Consider the following 23,398-nt stretch of genomic DNA (forward strand, 5'->3'; position numbering starts at 1 on the left):
ACAAGAATTAAGAACAGATGGTGCCCCCATTAAATATATGTATGTATATATTTATGTATATATATATATTTTTAAATATATATATATTTTTAATATATAATATACACATACACATACACACACACACATATTCTTGATAGTTTAGCTTTTGCTGTTACTAGATGTTGAGAAGTAAGATTTCCTGTGATTGCTTTTTGGTTTCTCATGCAGTGTAGTTTGAACTGTCTTCATTTTTCTCCCTTTGCTGGGTTTTTTTAAACATAAGAAAGAGGGAGATAACCATATACTTATTTAGAAAGATGATAAAGTACTGGGGGCTTTGGGGCTTAATATTTAGAGCCCAGGGGTTATAGGACTCTGTCTATTCGATAATCTCATTTCAGAGGTTTCTGGGCAGAATAAACTCTGGGAGAGGAGAAAGCATTTAACTTTCTGGTGTTTTTGTTTTTTTGTACTAATTCAGAAGTCAGAAGTTTGGTTTGGAACGAACACTTCACAGATTTGGGGCTGACTGATAGCAACGGGGCAGAGAAAGGGACCTTTGACTCCCAGATTGTGAGGGGACCTGTGTCCACTCTCACAGATATTTTAAACCATACATGAAGTGGTTCTTAATTGGAGAAGAGGCATTGTCTGTTATTTTTGCTAGAGAATATAAATCATAAAGTCATATTTGCTCATAAAAAGGCATTGATAGTTTCACTTCCTGAAATGTACTGTATAGTTACTATCTTTGTAGATAGTTTTAACATGATATATTTTACTTATCACTAGAAACTCTTTTTTTCCTTACGTAATCAATGTTAAATACACTTTAAAGTTTTTATTAATCTTCTTGATAAAGCAGAATTAATATAAATTTCTAATAATGTAGGTGAAATTCAGAGGTGTTTTTTTTTTTTTTTTTAAGATTTTATTTATTTATTTGGGGGGGGGTAGGCAGAAGGAGAAGCGGACTGCCTGCTGAGCAGGACCCTGGGATCCTGACCTGAGCCAAAGGCAGACACTTAACTGAGTCACCCAGGCGCCCCTAGAGTTTTGTTTTTAATTAGTCCTGAGGAGAAAATATGGGTTCAACCAACATTTGTAGCCAGTTCCAAATAGCTAGAGAGTTTTCCCAAGGATTACCTTCCTTTTTTAGTCTTAACCTGCTAGCAAAATTTAAAAAAAAAATTTTTTTTCCCGAGAAAATTCAGTGTTCCTTTGCTTTTGTTGACTCTATAAATAAATGTTAGAGGGAAGCAGGGTCACCATTTGGGGCCAGACTCTGGAGGACCTGGGTGTCCTTTAAGTAGCACCCTGCTCCCCTTCGGTCAGACCCTGGGATTCTAGAAAATATATTTGTGCTTTTACCATTGTGTGATTCGGAGTTTTCAATGTATTGGAGTGACAGCTGGTGTAGATTTTAAAGCTAGAGGGAAAATAACTGAATTCTTCTTCAAGGTCCTGAGGGCAGGGTGTCAAATACTCTTAAAAACAAACTGCTGAAGGTCTTTCTCTGGGCTTATTTCCTCCAGAACTTTGGATGGCAACCTGCAAGGTAACTCAGTTCCCAGTGCCCTGGAGAGAAACCTTCCCAGTTTTTATGGATTCTTGCTTCTGTTGGCCAAATTGCTTTTTTTTTCACTTGTGCAATAGATATGATTAACCTTTGGGGTTTGTGTTCTTTCTGTAATTACAACAGGAGGAAATACATTCCTTTGGCATTATATTCTCGTGGAACGCGAATTTTAGGGATGGTGTACCATTCTAAAAGCGGACATTCTCCTGATACGTCAGTGTTATCTAGGAGATATATGGTCTTTGTTTTGCTGATTAGGTAGCTGACCTTTTACCGGCGCACGTAGTTTAACAGTTAAAGGATGATTAAGCTGTTTAAAAAAAAAAAAAAAAGTTACTGTTTAAAAAAAAAAAAGTGCTTGCTGACATCATCTTTCCGAGAACACTAGTATAAGTGATTTACTATAACAAGGTCTTAGTTTTTCCTGTTGGCAAATGACATGTAATGTTTACAGAGGTCTTGGGTTCAGTCCAGCAGAAACATCTCAGATAAATTGATGTGTGAAACTGTAGCCATTTAACATTTTCTTTCTTTCGGAGATAATGTGCACAGGTTTTTGTTTTTGTTTTTTTGGTTTAAAAGTGGGGAGAAAAAGAATAGTTAGTATAAAGTTCCTTCAGGGGAGCAGTTTAAATCTAATGTGGTGTCCAGAATTAAATATCAAACATGTATTTGGTTTATAAATCAGTTACACTCTTCTGACAGTTGCATATTTCGGATACTAAGCCAGTGTTAACTTTGTTATTATGCACATGCCTTCTCTCCTTGAGAAAACTCCTTTTCCATCAAAATGATACAAGGTAACGTTTTGTAGTCTACATATTTAGATCAGCATAAATTCTAAATCTGTGAGATTTTTACTTTTTTCTAACCCCGAAGGATGATTTTTAATGGCTCCATTCAAGTAGTATATCTTTCATATATGCTGTATTTTAACTGTTGTTGGACATTTTGGAAATTTGTGTTATTTCCCCTTTTGTGTGTTACTGTTAATCCCTGTGCCTGTCTCTGTCTATATGCATTGGTTTCATTCACAGAAATGGGAGCCTTGGATTTTAAATGATTTACACCTGTTACTCTATTTTTTTTTTTAAGACTTTTTATTTATTTGACAGAGATAAAGACACAGCCAGCGAGAGAGGGAACACAAGCAGGGGGAGTGGGAGAGGAAGAAGCAGGCTCATAGCGGAGGAGCCTGATGTGGGGCTCGATCCCAGAACGCCGGGATCACGCCCTGAGCCGAAGGCAGACGCTTAACCGCTGTGCCACCCAGGCGCCCCCAAGATTTCATTTTTTATACTTCCTTCAAGAAAAAGGGAATAATTTAGAACTTGACTCAACTCTCTTGTGGTGCTAATTTAATTTTGTTTGTTTTGTTTCTTCTATCATTTTATGAATACATAGAACTTTAATATTAAAGTAAAAAAGAAATGAGAGGTTCGAAGTGACAATTCTGGTTTATCATTCTCTGTTTCAGATGATCACAGTCGTGTTAAGCTGCAAAATGCTGACAACGATTATATAAATGCCAGTTTAGTGGATATAGAAGAAGCGCAAAGGAGTTACATCTTAACACAGGCAAGTGATGTGATGCAGGCAAATGCCTTGCACGGCAGCTGTCGTGGTTGGTCTGCTTTGAAACAGCTAAAAGGATGTCTTCTTTTGGAAATGAAATGCCATTTCAGTTTTTTCTGTTGCTATGTAGTAAAATGTGGACGTTTTTGTATGTGAACAGAAATTAAAGTTGAAAAAGGGAAATTTTTAAGGAGTGGCTTAGGCCAGTTCTTCTAAGGCAAATTATCTTCCTTGCTTTATATTGATACAAAATGTTTGTTAATGCTTTGTTAAGTTCTCTTCACATAATCTGTATCATAACGAGAGGCCCTTTGAAAGCCCTTCTCAACCCCCTTCTCTGGCTAGTATTTTCAGAGAATATGAACATGCCTTTGATGATATCTGGCCTTTGTTCAGAGTGAGGGTGGTAAGACCAGGTGCCCAGAATACTGGCTGGGAGGCCACAAAGTGTGAGGATTCTTTTTTTTTTTTTTAAAGATTTTATTTACTTATTCGGCAGAGAGAGAGACAGCCAGCGAGAGAGGGAACACAAGCAGGGGGAGTGGGAGAGGAAGAAGCAGGTTCATAGCGGAAGAGCCTGATGTGGGGCTCGATCCCACAACGCCGGGATCACGCCCTGAGCTGAAGGCAGACGCTCCACCGCTGTGCCACCCAGGCGCCCCAAGTGTGAGGATTCTTTGTGGTATTCTGCCCGATTGCTTCTTGGCACATTGGCCACACCCGTATTCCAGCACTACTATTCTTTCGTTCTTTGATAATAGAAATTATTTTGGTTTATCCACACCAGCTACCCTTTATCAAATGACAGAGACTTAATGAACAGTGCTGTTATATCCCCCAGTAAATGATTTTTAAATTCAAAAGATAAGCTGTATGTTAATATTTGAGCTTTTTAAAAATTTGTATCAGAATAACCTGTTATTGAAAGAGACAACATATAGTCTCATAAAAGAGACAAGTCTCATATAGTAAAAAGATATTCTATTAGATTATTTCTAATTGGCAGGAAATGAAAAATAATTACTTCATTTTACTTAAAGTAGCTGTTATATGTTAAAAAAAAAAGAAAAAGAGAAACTGTAAAAAAAAACTGGCAAGGAACATAAATTCACAGTTCAAAGAAAAATATAAAGGTAAACAATACACCTATGAAAAGATACTCAGTTTTTCTAGTCATTAGGGAATATAATTTTAAACCAGTGATCTGGTATCACTTTTCACCAGTGAAAATAGCAGAGACTTAAAAGTTTATAATACTCAGTGGTTAAATATGTACAGACATAAACATATATGTGAGGGTGTTGATTGCAACTTAATTTTAATAGCACAGGACCAGAAATAATAGGACAGAAGTAATCTGTGAGGGACTGGCTAAATAAATTACACATATACCATTAATATTGGTTATTTCTAAGAATTAGCAATAATCAGACTTGAATTGCTCTTCTCTGCCTTTTTGTAATATTTGGAGTTTTTCGTACTAGCGTTCATGACATTTTTAATAAATTGACTTTTAGAATTTCAGTTTACTTTCTATTTGAAATAACTCTAATGTTCAAAAATAGAAAAGACTGATTACCCTAAATCCCTTACACGCTCCTTTCATCCTCTCTCTGTCCCTTTTTCCCCAGTCTCGTTTATTGGTTCTTTTTTCTCATCATAATCCTAAATTTTGTAGGTGCTTCTCAGGATTCTGATTTAGGAGCTTTCCCCCTTTTTCAGTCTACCCTCGAGACTTCAGCTCTCTGGAACCATATGTTCAACCTTTATGTCTTAAGAGGGTATAGACACTGGAGTCACAGCATCTGTGCCCAAATCCTGGTCTAACTACTTCATTGGATACTCATTTGTCTGACAAAGATTTATTGAGTACCTACTGTATGGTAGGCATTGTTTAAATAAAACAGACAGTGGGGCACCTGAGTAGCTCAAGGAAGTTAAGCATCTGACTCTTGGTTTCAGCTCAGGTCATGATCTCAGGGTTGTAAGATCCAGCTCCGTACTGGGCTCCATGCAGGGTGTGGAATCTGCTTGAATTCTCTCTCTTTCCCTCTCCAAGTGCCCCTCCCCCCCTTAAAAATTTTTTGAAAAAATTAAATAGACATTAAGTAAAACCCTGTTATTATGAACTTTACATCATAGTAGGAAATAAAATTAACAGCAGTTTTGTAACCTTATTCTGTACTTTATGTGTTTTGTATAATTTAAGGCTCAGGATAACTCTCTCTGGTAAAAACTGTCATCACCCTGGTTTTATGCAGGAGGAATTATCTAAAGAGACCAGGAACATTAAACAACTTTATCAAGCCCATACAACAAGTGAGTTGAAGCCAGAATTTGAAGCCCCATTGACTCCATGGGTCATGCTCTTAATCATTCGGTTCTACTACCATAAGATTGCTGTGTGACCTTGGACAAGCTACCTAACTCCCCAAGCCTATATATATATATATGTATATATATCTATATTATAGATACATACTTATCTGTGAAACCATGCTGAGCGAAGCTCTTATAGTTCCTGGTACTGTGGTAAGCCCTCCATGGATTATTTGTTGTGGCATTTGTTACTGCTTTTTATTAGTAGTAGTAATAGTAGTAATAATAATCCTCTTATAAAGTATTGTAAACCCATCATGATAATGAAGATTTTTACTAATTGTGTTTCAGTGCACTGTCCCTATTAGACTGCTCTATGTGTCCTGTCAGAGCTCCATGCATTTACAGTTGGAGGACTCAGAAGGCTGTCTTTAGCTTTTTATTCTTTCCTGAATTTTCCCCCTATATCTTCCAGGTCTTCACTGGATATTATTACCCAGATGACCCATTTACATTGCAAATTCTGCATTTTCTACATCTAACTGTTTTTTTTTTTTTAACCCAGCCAGCCCCCTTCCTGTTTTTCTCACCTGGGTTAAACCTATGCTCATCATCCAGAGTCCTAATGCAGTTGCTTTTTAATTGTTTCTTTGCTATCAGTCCCTTCCTTCCTAATCCATCTTTAGCAATGCCTAAATTATTTGTGTAACATACATATTATTTTTGTAACATACAAATCTCGTCATATCACTTTACTTCTTAAAGAGTTTTGTGACTGTTTCCTGTATTGTGGTTTCCTACTGCATGCATACCTCTACTTTGCACTCATTGATTTCTTTGTCTCTCAAATGTACCTTATACTTGTACCTGCCTTGCCCTATGCTTCGAATGGACCCTTACCTGCTCCCTGTCCTTCCACAATGTCTCCCTGTTATCAGTGACCCTCCTCATTTGTAAGGCTTGCTGTAGCATCCTTCCTACTCCCAAAGATCTGATGGTTTTCCCCTTACTCTTGTGGCACTTGATATGTTTCAGTTAGTAGGACAAGGACTTCTCCTTGCCTCTTAGTAAGCTCTTTGAAGTCTGAGAATATTTTACAGGACAGAGAAAACTAGAGATGCTGAATGTTTATTAAAACCTTAGCTGTTCTAATTGTCCTTTGTTCTTCTTTTTGTCACCTTTTCCCTCTGAATTAAAAAAAAACATATATATCAGTCCTTGCTATCAATCTCCATTTCTTTTTTTTTTTTTTTTTAAAGATTTTATTTATTTATTCGACAGAGAAAGACAGCCAGCGAGAGAGGGAACACAAGCAGGGGGAGTGGGAGAGGAAGAAGCAGGCTCCCAGCAAAAGAGCCTGATGTGGGGCTCGATCCCGTAATGCCGGGATCACGCCCTGAGCTGAAGGCAGACGATTAACCGCTGTGCCACCCAGGCGCCCCTCAATCTCCATTTCTAAGAAAAAAATTGTTAGTATTGCTTGTAGGTTGGAAGAGCTGAGAGAACCCCCCCCCCCCAACCACCTTAGAACCACTGACAGAATGTGTTTTGTGTTTCTGCATGTATACACACTAAGGAGTGACTTCTCTGGTGAATCAGGAGATCCATTTTTTTAGATGAAAGAAAAGGCATTCATTTTACTGGGGATTTTCATACTTTGTTTTGTCTTAGAAGTAGATCAAGTAATAGATAACATACACTGAGTGAGGAAAACAGTATCTTCAAACATTTGGTTGTCATTACTCAGGATTCTAAGTAGATTTCTGGCCTTTTTATAATTTAGAAGCTTAGAGTTTATTAATTTAAATAATATTAATAGAGCATCTGCTACGAACCAGGGAATACAGCTGCCCAAAAGATGCTTTCACCCTCAAACCACATGAATCATCCTGTTCGACATGGGAAGCTGAAGTTCCGGAGACCTGGCCTGCAGCCCCCGAAGCTTCCCCTCCCTCTGTCCTGGGAGGAGAATGCTGCTGACTTGTGTTAGCTGCAGTACAGCCTCGTTCATTTCCACCTTTAAAATTAGTTATAATTTGATCATGGCCTTTTCATGTCTTACTTGCCCTAAGCCTTGTGCTACAGCTAAGCAACACGTGAAGATAATTGGATTTGATTTTTTTTTCCCCTGTGGCAGTATTGTAATATGAACCATTGCCCCTTATAAGTCTTCTATTGAGGTCGCACTTGTTGTGGTTTTTGCAAATTAACAGCTTTGTAGTGGTTCAGGCACTTTGAAATTTCCGCTTTTTCTGGAAATCTTTTTCTGGTTCACTTGGGGTGGTCGGTTGGCCAGTGATGGCACAGATTTCCTCTTTTGTAGGACTGCCGTGATCCATGGCAGGCAGGGCCTCTCTTCCTGCTGCGGAAGCCGAAAGGGACAGAAATTTCCTTTGCGGCTAGAACACGACCAGTCAGACATTTCTGCCCATGATTTTGACTCTGGTTTGTTTATAGGTTATGTGTGATTGCTATAGCCCCCTTCGTGTGGCAGTGCCAGCAAAGTGAGGTGATAGTAGTGCCAGCGTCAGGAGCGCTGTCCCAGCTGACTCCTTTGAGCAGAATCTTGCCTTGACATTGGTTCCCACTGAAGCCTGGCTTTCCAGCCCTCAACTCTGAGTCATCTGATAGCCTGAAAAATTCCTTTTCTGCCTAAGTCAATAAAAGTCAGTTTTGATCATTTATAAGCAACTAGTACAGACCTATTTTTTAACTCAAGTGGATTTAAAGTCATGATTTACTTATTATATATACATTGTTCTTTTTTTTTTTTAAGATTTTATTTATTTATGTGACAGAGAGACAGCCAGTGAGAGAGGGAACACAGCAGGGGAGTGGGAGAGGAAGAAGCAGGCTCCCAGCCGAGGAGCCCGATGTGGGAATCGATCCCGGAACACCAGGATCACGCCCTGAGCTAAAGGCAGACGCTTAACGACTGCGCTACCCAGGCGCCCCGTATATACATTGTTCTTAAACCAGAAGCATACTTGAAGGAATTTTCCTTGAACCTTGTTCCATCTCCTTTCTCTTACCTACTTTTTCTTCTCTGTTCTCACAGGGTCCACTTCCTAATACAGGTTGCCATTTCTGGCTCATGGTTTGGCAGCAAAACACCAAAGCAGTTGTCATGCTAAATCGAGTTGTGGAGAAGGAATCGGTGAGTAACACTTAATATTTGCAACTTAGTGTACTGCCTATATCATTAGCTTATAAATGTTCTCATATTTCTTTTGGGATATTCATTCAGTCACTGGTTTTGGCCTTGAATTGCTAAAGGCTAGCGGTCAGGCTGTTTCTGACCAGAAGTAGTATATCCTTTTCCTCTCTTGCCTTAAGTATTTAAATAATAGTTGTACATCACTACCCTCCAAGATGTAAATATAATGAAACAAATATTGACCAGTGGTGACACAGATCTTTGGAATCCCTAGGCTTCATTAGAATTTTTACAATTTATTATTATCAAAATCTTGAAAAGTTTGTAAAAGATTAAAGTGAAAGGTTTTTGTTAGCGTATATGAGTTTTTATGGACTCTTCGGTCATGAGACCGTGAGTTTGGAAATGTATAAATTTATCGAAACTTGAGGTAAAGTCTAAACACAGTGCTAATTAGTTGAGTCTTTTAACTTTTGTACCTTTAGATTCTTTTTCTGTCAAAGAAGCAAATTGGAAGGTATTGTCAGTAAGGTCTCTTCAGCCCAAGATCTTCAGATTCCTGATTCTTACTTTTTTCTAAATTCATATTTGGTGGCTTTCGATGGTTTTGCGAATTATTCTACTCTCTTTCAAATCCTCAGTGGCATTCACATACCAGAATGTCCAGCAATGTTAGCATAGTTATTTACAGTGGCTTTTTCATTACTTAAAAATTAAGTGATGGTGACATTGTTTGAACACTTTGAGCAGCTTTACAAAGTAGATGGTTTATAAGTTTCATCGCTCCTTTTGTTGTATAATTACTATATGAGTAAGATAAGACCGCCACTAGAAATTAGAAGTCATATTTATGGTGGCTGGATCTAGATGCTTAATAAGATTCAGGTTTAATTATTTTGGGGAAGATGACTTCATGGGTGATACTGCTTTGTTTATGAAGAGGCCCATAAGGTCTGATTATCTTTCTTTTTATGGTGTTAGCAGCCATTGCTGGTCAGTGCTTAGTTCCTTAACTAATTAGGGGTTACAGAATAGTGATATTCCAATTTTATCATTCCTTCTTACATTTTTGTTGGAATACTTCTATAGAAAGAAACTTTCGTAGCGCCTGGGGGCAGAGTCAGTTAAGCGCCTGCCTGACTCTTGGTTTAGGCTTATGTCATGATCTCAGGGTTTTGATATCAAGCCCACGTTGGGCTCCACACACAGCATGGAGTCTGCTTAAGTTTCTGCTTGAGTTTCTCTCTCCCTCTCCCTCTGCCTCCCCCTCTCTTTCTCTCTTTAATAAATCTTAAAAAGAAAAGAAACTTCCCTTCTAATTAGCTGACCACTTTTATATAGGAAAAGCAGTTTTCAAAATAGTTGATTGCCTAGCGTCCTCAGCAGGTGACCAGTTAGGATTTTTTGGTGTGGGGGCAGCGGCAGGAGGGGATCAATTGTTATGAACTCATAGATTTAAACATATTTGATGTACTTCATTCCATCGCAGTTATTATCCATCTTAGTAATTGAATTATTCCTCTGTTGGCTAGAAGGAATCTCTTCAAGTTGGGCTCTGAATCAGAAACCTAAGACATAAAACCAAAGAGTCTTTAATAATTTTCTTTAGTCTTTAGTCTCTAATAATTTTCTTACTATCTGGAATGACTACTTAATCTCTACTCCATAGAATCCATAGAATTAGCCATTTCTGTAAGGAACCTTGGTTTCTTTTATTGGGCAATGGTATTTCAAGATGTCAATAAAAATAAGGATGTTTACTGATGCTGGGTTGATCATTGTTTTTAGAGGTTTTTGGTGAATAGAGCTAAGGAAAAAATATGTTTGTGCGTTAGATAACATACTTCAAGTGTTCATAATGATACTTCCAGTTCAAATTTAGAACTGTAGGTGGTTGGCTTAACCCTTTCTATCTTATATCTGTTGCCTCCTTTTTCCATACCATGAATCCTGCTTCTCAAAGACACTACGGATAAAGAATATCTTATGATGACTCATTTACTTTGTCCCATATTACACACCAAAAATACTCATAATAAGAGTATCGACTCCATCACCAAAATAATTACTGAAAAAGTTTCAAATTTTTTGTTTTTCCTGTCTCTGTTTTTAAGTTGTACTTTACCTGCCTTGTTCGAGTATATAACATACTATAGTCTCTCTTTTATGTCCCTTGCGAAATCTTAGTTCTACATGTAAATATATATTTAATTTACACTGTTGGTCTTACTGATGTCTCTCCCGTTGTTCTGTAGACAGCTCATTCTGTAGCACATCCTTAAAAAGGGCCTCATAGGCATTATAGTTCCTGATGTCTTACCTGTCGGTGAGAGTTTAATCTGCTGTCTTCATTCTTAAAAGTCACTTGGGCAGGATATAAAATCTTGGCTGACATTTGCTTTTCTTTGAGCAACTTAAATACATTACTCCATTTCCTTTTGGCATAACAGATTACTGACAAAGTCAGTTGGACATCTCATTTTATTTCCCTTGTAAGTCATGTGTTCTTTTTATCTAGGTTACCCAAAGGCTTTTTTTCCCTCCCAAATCCCATTAATTTTACCAAAATATGTCTTAGCGTTGGTCATTCTGGGTCAGTTTTTCCGGACGCGTAGTATGCTCTTTCAATACGTGATTTTTTTTTTTTTTTTAAAGAAAAATGTATTGATTATTCTTGTTAGTGTTTACTGTTGGCTTGCTTTAGTGTTCTTCTTTGGGTCCGCCTATTATACACGTTAGATTGTCTTTGCTTATTTTTGTATTTGTCACTTTCTCTTAAGTCCTGTATCTCCATTCGTTTTTTATTTAAGAAATGTCTTCCTTTTCCTCTTCTTTTTTTCCTAGGACATCTTCTGTTGTGTTTATTCATGCCTCTCTGTTCCTTTTAGTTTAGTCTTCATTTCTGAAATGATATTTCAGATATTGATTTGTAATTTTTTTCTGTCTCCTATCACCTCATTTCTGAGTTGTTCTCATTCTCATTTATGCTCTTTCACTTCTTGTATCATATTTAAAATGTCTTTTAGCACCTTTGGAAGTATCCGCTCGTAGTAATTATTTGTTTGGTGGTGGTGTTACTGTTGGTGATTTATAGCTGTTCGTGATTTGGAAAAGAAGAAATGACCATATTTTATACGACATTTTTGTGGTGTTTTTTTTCCTAAAGAAGTGGCTCTTCATCTCACCTTGCCACGGTCTGTTGGCCTCATAATTTGGCTTTTGGGAAGATGCTTTTATTGTCACAAATAGGAATTCCATATTAGTAGTTCTGCCAGAATGTACCTAGATAAAGGGGGCTTATCTTCTTCTTCATTTAAAGATGTTATTTATTAGAGGGAGAGAGAGGGAGAGAAAGCGTAAGCAGGGAGAGGGGTAGAGGGAGAGAGATAAGCAGGCTCCCTGCTGAGTGGGGAGCCTGACATGGGGCTCCATCCCAGGACCCTGAGATTATGACACCAAGCTGAACGAAGTCAGATGCTTAACTGACTGAGCCACCCAGGCGCCCCAAAGGGGGCTTATCTTCTGATTCGTTCCCCTGACTTAATTTTAGTAAGTGAATATACAATGTTATTTCTAGATAAATAGTATTTGGTAGCAGATTCATAGGTATTTGTAGAAAATACTTGTAAAATAAAGCCCTTTCCATACTATTTGAAGAAAAGATTCTTACAAGAGGTTGATAATTTTAGAAATGTAAAGTGAATGCCAGTATGATGTTAAAATATAGGTTATCATGCTTTGGAAATGACAGATTCACTTTTATGAACATATCTGTTTATGGCTTTTTTAGTATAAGTTATAGGAACATTTTACAAACCTTTTATAAAATGTCAATCTTATTAAAATACATTGAGCCTCAAATTACAGTGCAATTGTTCATAGATTTGGGTACTTGAAAAAATATAGCATATATGTGTATGGTTTGTCTTCCTTTCCCCGCTTTTTAGGGTTTCATAATGTCTATGAACTAATATCTACATATTCTTAAATTTAGGTTAAATGTGCACAGTACTGGCCAACAAAAGACGATCAAGAGATGCTGTTTAAAGAAACAGGATTCACTGTCAAGTTCTTGTCAGAAGATGTGAAGTCATATTATACAGTACATCTACTACAGTTAGAAAATATCAGTGTAAGACTTTTCATGCCCAAAAGATTGGACTTTATATTGCTGATTTCCAGAATTACTTTTTGTCATTAGATTTGAAGTTTGAGGCTGCACGTACATTTCGATAGTATCTACAGTAGTACATAGCCATGACCATGGTGTTTACATTGCGTTTCCTATATGCAGTAGCTCTCTGAGGACTCTTGAGAAGACCTAGAAACTAAGGATTTTGAAGTTCAGGTTGATAGATGAGGATTGAAGATAATTTATTAAGATTACTTGGGGATGAGGAGAGAGAGCTTTATAATCAGGCTAACGTGGATTAAAATCCCAGCTCTGTTGTTTAGTAGAAATGCCCTTGGGACCTGTTCCTCAACGTCCCTCGTCCTTTGCTCATCTGTAAAGCAGAGATTGTAATAGCGCCCCCTCAGGGCTGTCATGGAGATCAGATGAAGATGTGTATGCGGAACACGGGGTGTAGAACAGTTGCACATAATTGGTGCTTCTGAGGGTGGCAGGCGAGTCAAGAAAATAACTTACTGGAATGTTGTTAATTCAGATGATTCACCACAGAGACATTTGTCCTTACTGAATTGAGGAAAATGGTGAAATAATTTAGCACATGGTCCCAAGAACGTTTACTGGGCCTTTGCCAGAAATACAAGAATTGTTCTTTATTTCTTGGTTGAGATACATGGACATGGTGGGTTGTGAACCTGCTGTTGTCAGGTTGGGGATCAAAGCATTGCTCCCCCTTTTACCACCTACCTGTTTTGTCTTCTTTGTGTTGGAATCAGGGTAACTGGGAAATATGAAATGAGATAAGAAAACTAGAAAATAGGAAAAATATTTGCGAAAAAATGATTTCAGGAATGTATCTAGTCTATATAGTGAGATACTGTTTTAGTTAACCATTAACTGAATGAAATGATTAACATGGGATCATTGACCAAAAGAAGTTTTCTAGAGAAGGGATATAGAAAGTGCATCTCTCTCTCACACACACACACACACACACTCTCTCTCTCTCAGAAATGTAGAAATACATTTTATGGTGGATCTCTTCGAACACCTCTGTTTTTTGCGGCCGACTGCAAGCACAGGTGCATACTGTTGAGGCCCAGGCCCAGCTTCCCATGACGTCCATAAGTAAGCTTTTTATGTGATCTCTTAGGTTATCTAAGAAGCCTCAAGGTTGGGAATTACAGGACTTAGATTTATTTATGAATTTCCCTTATTGTAGTTTTTTGCACCAACTATTCCATTTACATATGTCTTAAGCCGCCCCGGGATACCTCAACAACTGTTTGATACTAGATCGTGCGTTCCTTATTCCCAGAAACAGAACTGCTTTTCTATAAACTTCTCATGGTTCTTCGAATCATCTTCTCTTGGTATTTATCCCAGGTACCTCATCTGCTTCTGGCATTAAAACTGATTTGAATGGAGAAGGGCATAGATGTTTTTCCCTGTTTCTGAAACCTATCCTAATTCAGAGTTGATCCATACCTTAATAATAAAATCAAATGAATTTTGTTATTTTGTTTCTCATTTTGCAAAGCACTTTTACATATATATTATTTGACCCACAGCCTTCCTATAATGTGATAGAGTAAATAGTCTTAATATTTCCATATTTCCTGTATTTTTTAAAAACCTAAAATCCATTAGGTTATAAGATTTTTCCTGTAAATAGATTACTCAGCTAATAAGTGACAGGCCAGAACTCAAATCCAGATCTCCTGACTTGGAATGACATGGGGCTAAGTCTTTTGAAAAAAGTGCTAATTGTCCTAGTAAAGGAAGATTCTTGGTTCTAAAGCATCTTTCTGAATTGAAGCATGTGAACTGGCCAACCACTGTTTTAGTTGTTAGCAACTGTGATTTCTTATTGGCCTGGGTTCAGAGTCCACCATAATTAATAGCAACGGTCTGTTTACGTTCTACCTTAGAATCTTTAGTAAGAACTAGGAATGTTAGAAGAACAAAATAGCATTTCAGCATAAGAAGCAGAATTGCATTTGGTTAAGTATTTCCATTCTGGATCCAGATTTCCTGAGTTTAAATCCCAACTGTACGCCTTCTGGCTGTGTGACTGTCCCACTATTTACCCTCTGTGCCTAGTTTCTCATCTACAGAATGAGGATAAGGACACCCGTACCTCAAAGAGTTGCTATAAGGATCAAGTGAATTGATGCTGAAACAGGCCTGAGACTCCTTGCGGGATTCACAATTATTAGCTTTAGTTGTGCGCATCTGTTACCTTTGTCATATCAATGAATTGGGAAGGACTGCAGGAACAAAGGCAGTTGAACAAGTTGAGGGAGAAAGAAATACCAAATGAGGGAGAGAGGTGATGCTGCAGGTGGGGGGTAGTCACCAGCCTCACGGGGAGCTGCAGAGAACTGGTTTGCTGCTAAAGGAGTCTAACTTGTATGTATTAACAGGTCTGGGGCCAAAGCTGTGAGCTGTGTGGGCCCTGCTCTTTTACAGACCTCTGGTCTAAGGGAGCAGGAAAGCTGCACACCAGCAGCCCTTTGCAGTGTCTTCATTAGAGCTAAGAGTTTGAACTCTTGCCCCTGAATGAAGAGGTTCCATCTCCGCTTTTAAAGTGGCCCGGTGACTTAAGCTACGGGGAAGGTTTTGCAGGGCTTTTAAAGTGTAAGGTCATCTAGAGTGCTTATTTGTCTTTCAGGATTTTCTTTTTAGTTGCTCTTCACTATTTTCCATAATATTGTTGGCCAGCTTTGTGTTTCTCTAGTTCCAGGAATACTGTTGTAATGCTGGCTGCCTTCTATTTCTCTGTCCCTGTAGATTTGCCCAAAACAGGATGAGTGCCTAATTATTATCATGCTCAGCTGGGATTTGATTCAAAATAGTTTAAACAGTTTATCCTACCTGGAGTGTCATCCTCTCTTCTCTACCTCTTTATATCCTGTGCAGCCTTCAGGACCACCTCTTGGCCCATTTCTTACTCAGGTCTTTCTTAATTCATCTATGATGCATTCATTCCTTTTTTTTTTTTTTTTTAAGAATTTATTTATTTGACAGACAGTGAGAGAGAGAAGAACATAAGCAGGGGGAGGGGGAGAGGGAGAAGCAGGCTTCCCGCTGAGCAGGGAGCCAGACATGGGACTGGATCCCAGGACCCTGGGATCATGACCTGAGCCGAAGGCAGACGCTTAACGACTGAGTCACCCAGGTGTCCCTGACGCATTCATTCCTAATCGCTGTGATCTTACACTTCTCGCCATAGTTTAAATTTTACCATTTTACTGGCTTATTTAGTACTTGCGCATGTATGTACTTTGACTCCATAACAAGGTTCTCAGCTCCCCATGGGTAGTCCTTACCTGTTACGTTTGTGCTTCCCTCTGCCATTGCACCGAGTGAGTGGTTATTCTAAAACACAGGCGTGATCCTTCCACCCTGCCCTAAAATATCTTTCTCTGTGGCCGATGCAGAAGTCCAAGACCCAGCCCAGACTGGTCCTTCCTCCTTGTCTGCCACCACAGGCACTCGGGGTTTGTTCTTGCTGACAGTCCTACACTTCTCAAATAGGCTGATCCTTGGGGGCCCGACACCTCTGTGTATTGCTTTTCTCTCTGCTTAGACGGCAAGCCCCATGCCTACCTGTTTCTGTCACTCTCCTCTCCTCCTGATCTGGTGAGTTTTGTTCATCTTTCAAAATGAATTACAATAACTAATTATTTAATACAGACCATATAATGATCCTGGCAAAAAATTGTTGAGGGACCGAACTGAGGCACTGACGGTGACCTACAGATCTCGTATAAATTTGTATTTAGGAAATAGGGTTCACAAACTTTGCTGCTCCTTGGTGTAGAGGAAATACTAAGTGAAGCAGCTGAAAATGTGGAGAGGTTTACAATTGATTGGAGCTTATTAGAGGCTACGATAGAGACGATTAGTATAATTGTTTCAGAAAAGGTATTTGTTAAGTATTTACCATATGCAGGCATAGGTTAGGCACTTTACATTCACTGTTTCATTTATTCCTCACAATAGCCTTATAAGGTAAGTACTGTTTTTAACCATTTACAGGTGACAAAATTGGCCTTATGATGAAAGTCTTGGAAATATAATCTTACTACTTCTGTAAATGCCCGAAGTGTGAAAATAATTGGGCCTAGGACCAAAGAGCTGCATAGATTTCTTTGTAAGAATTAGAAAATTTATAATCTTATCTATCTGTATAAAATAAGAGTTAACTTTGAATTTGAATGGCTTTAGGTGGCATACACTGAAATTGCTATAAGCCTGCTGTTGCCCATGGTCTTATACCTACTCAGTTCCTAGCTTATCTTCCTGGCCTCCATATATATTGAATTAGATATCCTTATTCAAGGATAGAATTCTCCTTCAAAATATATAAATAAGATTCACCTTAAAAAGAACAGTGAACCACTGACACTTTGTGCAGAGTGTGGTATATATAATGCAGTGTTTTACAAAGAAGATTTGGCAGGCATGTGCAGATGGGGACAGCCATGTAATTGCGAATGCAACCAGGTGTGCATGGGTGCAACCAGGTGTGCACGGGGTGTGAGGTCAGCAGTGGGAGGGGATGGAAGAGGACAACTGGGCATCACAGGAGGACTGATGTGATTTAATGATCTGGGAGAAGGAAAGGGGCCTTCAGCCAGTTTTGAAGTAAGGAGTTTGTCAAAAAGTGTAAAGTCTGCATGTAGACCTTGTTTGGAATAAAGATGAATTTTGATTTAGCTCTCTAGCCTTTGGCAATCCTTTTTTCCCCTCTCATTTTTTTTCCAGCACAGAAAAGAGAGAGAAGAGGCCCAGTCAAGCATATAAACAGTTCTCAGTAGTAAACATATGGATCTTACTGCTTCATGAAGTGTTCCTTTGGAAATTGTATGATTTTTGTGAGCTGTGATTTTGAATCTTGTTTCAGTAGGGACACATTAATAAAAATTAACTTCTTAAGAAGTTCTTTAGTCTGGTCCTGTTAGGGGAAGAAAAAGACTGATTCTCAAAAATCTATTAGTGGGGAAGACTGCATTATACAAACAGTCGTGAACGTTTCTGGGAACTGGCTTTGAGTATCCCAGACAGCGTGACCTGAATTCGAAAAATATCAAGAGACTGCTAGTCTTGAGCCAAAATCATACAGGCGCAAAAAAAGCAAGCAGTTGTTCAGGACTGTGGGTTAATTCTAGATTTTAAGCCAGGAGGTGATGCCGTAAGTGAGCATAAGGGAGTAAAAAACTGTATGGGAAGACTGAGCCATCCCTTGCAGAGCACAGCTCACAGGTGAGCAGGGTTCTAGCACCACCCCTCCCAGACCTGGGAGCACCCAGGGGACCTGATTTAGGCTCACAAAGCAAACTCTGGCCCTGCTGTGCAAGGTCAGCACTGCATGGTGGCAGATGACCACAACAGGGCAGTCGTTGGGGATGGGGTGGGACCACAACACAGCAGTTGTTGGGGGTGGGGTGGAAGGGGGTAAACACTCCCCCTGGAATCTTAGACCCTGTTTAAAGGAAGATGTGACTTGGAGTTCTCCATGCCCCTGGGCTACAGCAAGAGTAGCCACTTTAGCCCATTCCCGTGCTGGTATGATGTTGTTACCTGTCCATTTATGGCTTTGTAAGAAGAAACTAAAATTTACCTGTCTTATTTTGCAATGTTTTCAGTACCTATTTTTAATACAGTAAATTTAATTTTAGATTTACTCCCCCCCCCTTTTTTTTACATACAGTAGCTATAATTTTAGAAGGAAATGTTTTGAAATTTAGCAATCCCAGTGATCATTTTAATTCTATCTGCTAGTACCTTTAGTATGTTGAGAACCTGTGGATCAGTGTATTTGGAATTGTGAAAGCTGAATTTTAAGAAAATTAGTCACTGAAAGTATATAATGTGAAATTTTTAAAAGAATTTCTGCACTGTATTTTATCACTGTTATACCTCATATAACCAAGTCTGGGACTTAGGAGTTTCTTTCTACTAAAAAAAGGGGAAAGTTTATTTTTAAAAAAATGAAAGTGAATTTTGAAAACTTGTACCAAAAGCAGGATGTTGTAATAATAATCTTTAGCTGTTAACCATTAAAATTATTATGTGGGGTTTCTTTTTTCCCCCCTAATGTTGCTTGTATGGCTTCTCCCTCCAAAAACATCCTGCAATGAAACTGAAATTGCACGGAGATATGTTAGAGGGTTATTGTTTCGGTTTGCAAAAATGAAGACTAGAAGGCATCAGAATGCTTCTTGGGGCAAAAGGCAGCTGGCAAAAGCTTAGGAACATTTTCATAATGAGTTAGTCAGAAATAAAGCTCATCAGGAATATCCAGGAAGTGATAGTGAATGCCAGGCAGGCTTTAAGAGACAGGAAGCATTTAGCATATTGGTAAACCATTTTAGCACATCAGCAAAGTCATATAAACAGTTTTAAGATTGGAAATTATTACCGTGGGGAAAAGCGGCAATTAGAGAGCAATTTCAATTAAAAACGTAAAGATTGTTTCTTTAAATTAATTCTTGAGTTGCTCCTCTGAGCCTGTGTAGCAGAGTCTACAAGATAACTCATATAATGAGAAAAATTGTATGTAAAAGTGTTGGGCCTTCTTAAAAAGGAAACCATTAATACACGTAAAATTACACTGGTAGGATTTTTTTTTTTTAATAGGAAGAAAAAGGAACACTTATCATGATGTATGAATTAAAATGTTGGCCACATGGATGGTATAGGTCGGTGGTTAAGAGCTTCCCAGTCAGGCTCCGCCATTTTCTCAGTGTGTCGCCGTGGGTAAATTGCTTAACCTTTGGCCTCTGTTATCTCATCTGGAAAAGGAGTTTTATTAGGATTGTTGTATGGGTTGAGTTAATACATAAAAAGCTTAGGACATGACTGCAAAATAATATTTTAGAAATGTTAGCTATTATTAATAAATTCCAAATTCTCCTGAAGAACTCCAAACTGGTGTGAGTGATAATCAAAAGCCAAACAAAAAAAAAAAATCGTGGTACAAAAGTCCATAAGGACTAAAAGCATTACACAAAACACATATTCTTTCTGAAGTAGTTTTTTCAAAGAAAAGAAATTAGAACTAACTTTTCCCTTGATTTTCACTTTTTAGAGTGGTGAAACCAGAACAATATCTCACTTTCATTATACTACCTGGCCAGATTTCGGAGTCCCTGAATCACCAGCTTCATTTCTCAATTTCTTATTTAAAGTGAGAGAGTCTGGTTCCTTGAATCCTGAACATGGGCCTGCAGTGATCCACTGTAGTGCAGGCATTGGGCGGTCAGGCACCTTTTCTCTAGTAGATACCTGTCTTGTTCTGGTAAGTGCTTCTTATGCTCTAACTTTAGTCTTGTTTAATTTTTTATTGTTTTCCCTGGCAGAAGTAAACTCTAATGTCGGTATCCCAGAACTGTGATATTCAAACTCAAACTTCTGCCTTCTTCAGAAAAATCTAAAAAATTTCACTTATACCCTTTTAACTGCCTCTTATTTGTGAGTGGTGAGGCTCTGTCCAAGATGATTCTAGAGATCTCCAAGAAGACTTTTTTTCCCCTGGTAGCTTTATATTACAAAAATAGTACGTCTTCCCCTTTCCTTGTTTTTCGAATATAAATGATATGTATAATACTGAATTCCTTCCAACTCAAACAAGCACGACATTTCTCTTGCCCTGAGTTTCCTTATTTACAAACTAAGGATAATGATACGATTTTCCTCACAGGGCTGTTTCAAGAATTACATGAATTAATAGATTTAGAACACTTAGAACAGTCCCTGGTATTTTCTAAGCACTCAATAAATGTTAGTATTATTATTCCCCTGAGATTCCGATCTCTGCCCCCCAAGGGCTGTATCCTTTCTCCACCAACCCATTCCCAGCCTGGATACAGGCCTGTGCCTTTTCTTCTTAGAACGTCCATTTTTCCTTACATGGGGCATAAGGCATCTCTAGAGTATAGGAGTGATTGAGTCTTAACACACTCACTGTATTACTTAACTACTCTGCCTGTAAGTAATATACTTCAATCAAAAACTGGATTGTTACAGGGTGCCTGGGTGGCGTAATCGGTAGAGCATGCAACTCTTGATCTTGGAGTCATGAGTTGAAGCCCCATGTCAGGCATAGAGCATACTTAATTTAAAATTAAAATTAAAAAACAAAAAAGTTTAAAAGAAAACCGGGTTGGGACACCGGGGTGGCTCAGTTAGGCGCCTGACTCTTGGTTTGGGCTCAGGTCGTGATCTTGGTCGTGCAGTCAGTGCAGAGTCTGCTTGAGATTCTCTCCCTCTCCCTCTCCCCCTCCTGCCCCACACTCACTCACTCTCTCTCAAATAAATAAATTCTTAAAACTGATTGTTCTATTAAAGTGAACTTTGACACGTTTTAAAAAAATTCTACTGTCTATTCACTTAATGGTGAATGATTATTAAAAACCAGATTGTGTGTTTGTGCCTATTCCCTGCCAGACGTAACTTCCACCTTTTTTCTTTTTCAGTTGGGGTGAGGGTTATGCTGGTTATAATACGAGATCGATAGTCCGGAGCTGGTGCAGTGACTTAACAGTGTCATTGTGGATCTAGGCTCTTACTGTCTTTCTTCTCCACCATCTTTAGATGGCTGCTGGACACAGACATGAAGGCGGAAGGGCGCTGGGCAAAAAAGATTTACTTCTGTCAAGACCTTTAAAAAAAAGAACACTAATCTCAGTGGATTTATCTTTACATTAAGCCAGAACTGGTCATAAGTTCTAACTTAGACAAACACTGGCCAAAGTAAATAAGATTAGTATGATTGGTTTGGAATCAGTTGTATATCTGCTAACAGCTTCCATCTACTGCTTGAACAGTTGAAGTGTGGGGAAGGTGTTGGAATGGGGTAGCTGTTTTATACAGAAAGAGTTATAGCTGCAGTGGTAACTTGTTCTTGGGGGAGACACACTGCACATTGCAAAATGCTTAGCAGCTAGCTATCCTGTATTGCTTCTCTTTCCTGGGCTCTAACAACAAAAGGCTTGAATAATTTTTACCTTTCTTGCAGATGGAAAAAGGAGATGATATTAACATTAAACAACTGTTACTGAATATGAGGAAATATCGAATGGGACTTATTCAGACGCCAGATCAACTCAGATTTTCATATATGACTATAATAGAAGGAGCAAAATTTATAAAGGGAGATTCAAATATACAGGTAAACTTTTTTAGGGAAATAAATAATACCTGTGTATTATATATGATTAGCATCAAATATATTTAACTGCACTCCATTGAAGCACTTGTTTTCTCCCTTCCTTCCAAAAAGCATGTTTACATTCATGCGGAAAACCCAGCTGGCCATCTTAAAATTGTAAAGCCTAAGCTCACTTCCTCATACATACCTCAGCCTCATTTTAAATTTTGCCTGTTACTCAAAAGCCCTAGTGGGAACAAGATTTTATTAAAGAAAATGGAATTTTCATGTAAGGAGGTTAGTTTGAGCATTCAAGCATTAAAATAAACCAGAGAATTTTGGTAATTTTAGTACATAAAAGCTTGACCTGCAGTTATAGAATACTTAATTTATGTAATAGATACTTAATTTTGTTAACAGTGAGCAGCTCGAGTACTTATGGCAGACATAACGAAATTCCAGTAGAAAGTTATATTTCTCTGATTGTTGGCTATGCTTTCATGAAGACGTTTTTATTCCACGTTTGCAAAAACTAAGTTGGAAGACTGATTATCAGAAATTGTTATGTACTAACATAAAATATAAAATAGAAACAGAAGTAACAACAGACCCGCATTTCTTGTCTGATCTGGTCACATAGTATTGGATATAAATAGATTAAATCTCTTTATATTTCTCTTATGAACACATACACTGGCCCTTTAATTTCTGTGATTACTGGGCAAGACAGAAATATTCTGACTAAGCCTCCTTTATAACTCAGATCAGACCACCTGTGATAATGGAATTATATATGTAAATTTCAAAGACAAAATATTCTTAAGCAATTCTGTTTCTCAGCTAACTTTTGTTCTGATCATTAGTATTATTGTAACTATTCAAGAGAAACTATTATCAGTACAATTTTAAGGTCTTATAATCTTGCCACTTGCAACAAGATGGATGGAGCTAAAGTATTATGCTAAGCAAAATAAGTCAGAGAAAGACAGTTACCATATGACTTCATTCATATGTGGAATTTAAGAAACAAATAACCAAAGGGAAAAAAAGAGAGAGAGAGGCAAACCAAGAAACAAGAGTAAATCTTTAATGAAGAGAAACATGGCCATCTGTCCATAAAGTACTCAGTATGTAGATTAGGCCCACAAAACACTGAGACCCTTCTTCAGAAGTGAGACTTTGGGAACACTGGGTTTGCTTGGCAGTGAACAGTGATTCAGAAGAAGTAAAAGATACCTCAAATGTTTAAGATTAGGAAAATGTCTTTTTTATTTTTAATCTCTGTGAACTTCTCTCCAGTTTGAAGTTGAAAAACTCCAATCTGGAGTTGGAGAAAAGTTAAATAGTTAAACCAAACTTTTTTCACACACTTGTAGCTTCCCTAGTTGTTCATTGCTTATTTCCTGGACGTTCTTACAGACTAATTGTAGGGAAAGTGTGCTGTCCTTTGGATAGTATCCCTCCCTCCACTTTAGAATTTTTTGAAATTTCCTTAGT

The 23,398-nt window shown here is 38.1% G+C and overlaps 1 protein-coding gene across 5 annotated transcripts in view; it reads left to right on the forward strand.

The window, feature by feature from the left end:
- Positions 1–23,398, forward strand: part of PTPN2 (protein tyrosine phosphatase non-receptor type 2) — an 83,047-nt gene that overhangs the window by 42,872 nt on the left and 16,777 nt on the right. For 3 of the 5 annotated variants that reach the window (XM_057305884.1, XM_026486256.4, XM_044379552.3), the window contains exons 3-7: positions 3,039–3,139; positions 8,514–8,612; positions 12,607–12,744; positions 19,841–20,050; positions 21,770–21,922. In XM_057305884.1, the coding sequence (XP_057161867.1) occupies positions 3,039–3,139; positions 8,514–8,612; positions 12,607–12,744; positions 19,841–20,050; positions 21,770–21,922 (701 nt within the window). The remainder of the gene's footprint in view (positions 1–3,038; positions 3,140–8,513; positions 8,613–12,606; positions 12,745–19,840; positions 20,051–21,769; positions 21,923–23,398) is intronic. The other 2 variants (XM_048221606.2, XM_057305885.1) reach the window with 1 other exon arrangement.

This window comes from Ursus arctos, unplaced genomic scaffold, assembly GCF_023065955.2.
Source record: "Ursus arctos isolate Adak ecotype North America unplaced genomic scaffold, UrsArc2.0 scaffold_34, whole genome shotgun sequence".
Classification (NCBI taxonomy): domain Eukaryota; kingdom Metazoa; phylum Chordata; class Mammalia; order Carnivora; family Ursidae; genus Ursus; species Ursus arctos.